At 41.3% G+C, this 2,121-nt stretch overlaps 1 protein-coding gene across 1 annotated transcript; it reads left to right on the top strand.

Annotated features, from left to right (window-relative positions):
- The first annotated feature begins 118 nt into the window (after window positions 1-118).
- LOC125424832 (olfactory receptor 10Q1-like) lies at window positions 119-1,084 on the top strand. The gene has a single exon (XM_048482262.1). It carries the CDS (start codon window positions 119-121, stop codon window positions 1,082-1,084), a length of 966 nt encoding a protein of 321 aa, XP_048338219.1.
- The last annotated feature ends 1,037 nt before the right edge of the window (window positions 1,085-2,121 follow it).

Genomic DNA, 2,121 nt, shown 5'->3' with positions numbered 1-2,121 from the left:
AAAAAAACTGACAAATTACATCCCAGAACTGAGTGTCCCATGCCTAGAGTGTGCACAGCAAACTTCAATCACATATCAAAGATTAACTCCTTGTTTCTTTTTAATAGTAGCAGATGAGATGCGTCTGGCATATGCACAAGAGGCCAACCAATCCATTGCCTCCGAATTCATCTTCAAGGCATTCTCCACCATTCCTGAGATACAACATCTTCTCTTCACATTCTTCCTTCTGCTCTATCTCTCCATTATCTTTGGTAACGTGGCCATCATTTGGGTAGTCTCCACTAATCAGTCCCTCCACACCCCCATGTATTTTTTCTTGGGCAACCTCTCTTTTCTAGAGATCTGTTATACCACTGTGGTAGTGCCTCAATTGCTCACCAGTGTTTTAGATGTCCACAGAACAATCCCCATTATAAATTGTGCCCTCCAGATGTTTTTCTTTACCACATTTGGTGGCACTGATTGCTTCATGTTGGCTGTCATGGCATATGATCGTTATGTGGCTATCTGTCATCCGCTCCATTACACTCTGATAATGACTTGGAAGACGTGTGCAAGATTGGTTGCTGGCTGTCTAGTGCTGTCCCTTGTACTATGCCTGGAGCTTACTCTTATGGTTTTTACCTTGCCATTTTGTGGTTACCAGCCTCAAATCAACCATTTCCTCTGTGATGTGCCTCCTGTGTTGCGACTGGCATGTGCTGACACTCATCTCCACCAGACTGTGCTATACACTGTTGGAATTATGGTTCTGGCTATTCCGTTCCTTCTGATATGCATATCCTACATTTATATTGTTGCTGCCATCTTGAAGATCCGTACTACATCTGGTCGGTATCAGGCCTTCTCCACCTGTTCCTCCCACTTGACGGTAGTTCTCCTGCAGTATGGCTGCTGTAGTCTTGTCTACTTACGTCCCAGGTCCAGTTCTTCAGAGGATGATGACCGAAAACATGCTCTTATATACACTTTTGTTACTCCACTACTAAACCCCCTCATCTATAGCCTGAGGAACAAGGATATCAAACAGGCTTTGAAGAATGTTGTGAAGAAGACAATGAGGAAGTCGCGTGAATCTTAGGCACGTGAACATCTGATTATCATAATCATTTGCGGTATGGTAAAATCCTCCTAAGACAGTTGAATATTCTAATTTTTGTTAAGAGTATCTATATGTACAAAAACTAGTTCCCAGCATTCTGTAATATCATAAAATGGCATTGCTCAATCTTAAGAGTCAAGCTGGAGATGATGTGGGAAACACAGAATATCTACAGGATATATTATCCCAGTACCCTCAGGCATCCTTAATATTAGCAGGAGATTCCAGACTCGGGGATAATGAACTTTAAGACGTCTTAAATGTCAGTTTAGGTAGACCTAAATTTAAGTTGACCTAAACTGACATTTAAGACGTCTTAAATTTAGGTCAACCTAAAATGGCATTTAAGACATGTTAAATTAGGTGGACCTGAAATGTCTTAAATTTAATACGTTTTAAGATGTCTTAAGATTATATATATATATATATCCCCCATGTAGATGGGTTTCAGCTCTTTATAAGAATGAGCTCTGGATGATCAACGCTAATGGAACAATATTACCAACCACCATGGTGCCGTGATAATATTGAACAACTGACTGGTGTCTGAGACATGTTTTTATAGGAAAAAGCATGTCTTGGGCAAATGAAATCCTTTTCAGAAAGGATTTTTCCTGCTGTTCCAAAGTGAGGTAATGGTCTTGAGTGTCAGGCCATTTGACCTGATGGCTGACCCATTATCTTAATAGTTTTTGCCAGGTGATGGACAAAACAGGTAACGACCCTTAATGGGCATTGCAACATAGATGGTCACAAGGAGGATGAGTCACAGGAAGACTTTTGAGTAGATTAAGAGACAGAGTACAAAAGAACTGGTTTTGCCCAAGTCGTGCTGTTGTTCATATTCAAATGTTATTTCCTGAGTATGTGCCAGGCATAAAGTTGTGTGTGTGTGTGTGTGTGTAGTGGTGGTGGGGAGTCCTTAAGGCATTCTTGCCAAACACCGTCCCGATATGGAGTTTCTGAAAAAGACTCCTTTCAGGGCACTTTTTTGCCAGGTCTGCCAAGGCAGCATT

The sequence above is a fragment of the Sphaerodactylus townsendi genome, unplaced genomic scaffold, assembly GCF_021028975.2.
Source record: "Sphaerodactylus townsendi isolate TG3544 unplaced genomic scaffold, MPM_Stown_v2.3 scaffold_117, whole genome shotgun sequence".
Taxonomy (NCBI): Eukaryota; Metazoa; Chordata; class Lepidosauria; order Squamata; family Sphaerodactylidae; genus Sphaerodactylus; species Sphaerodactylus townsendi.
This window is presented reverse-complemented; position numbering and strand designations above follow the sequence as displayed.

Coding starts and splice junctions, on each gene's coding strand:
- LOC125424832 (XM_048482262.1), top strand. CDS start 119: ATGCGTCTGGCATATGCACAAGAGGCCAACCAATCCATTGCCTCCGAA.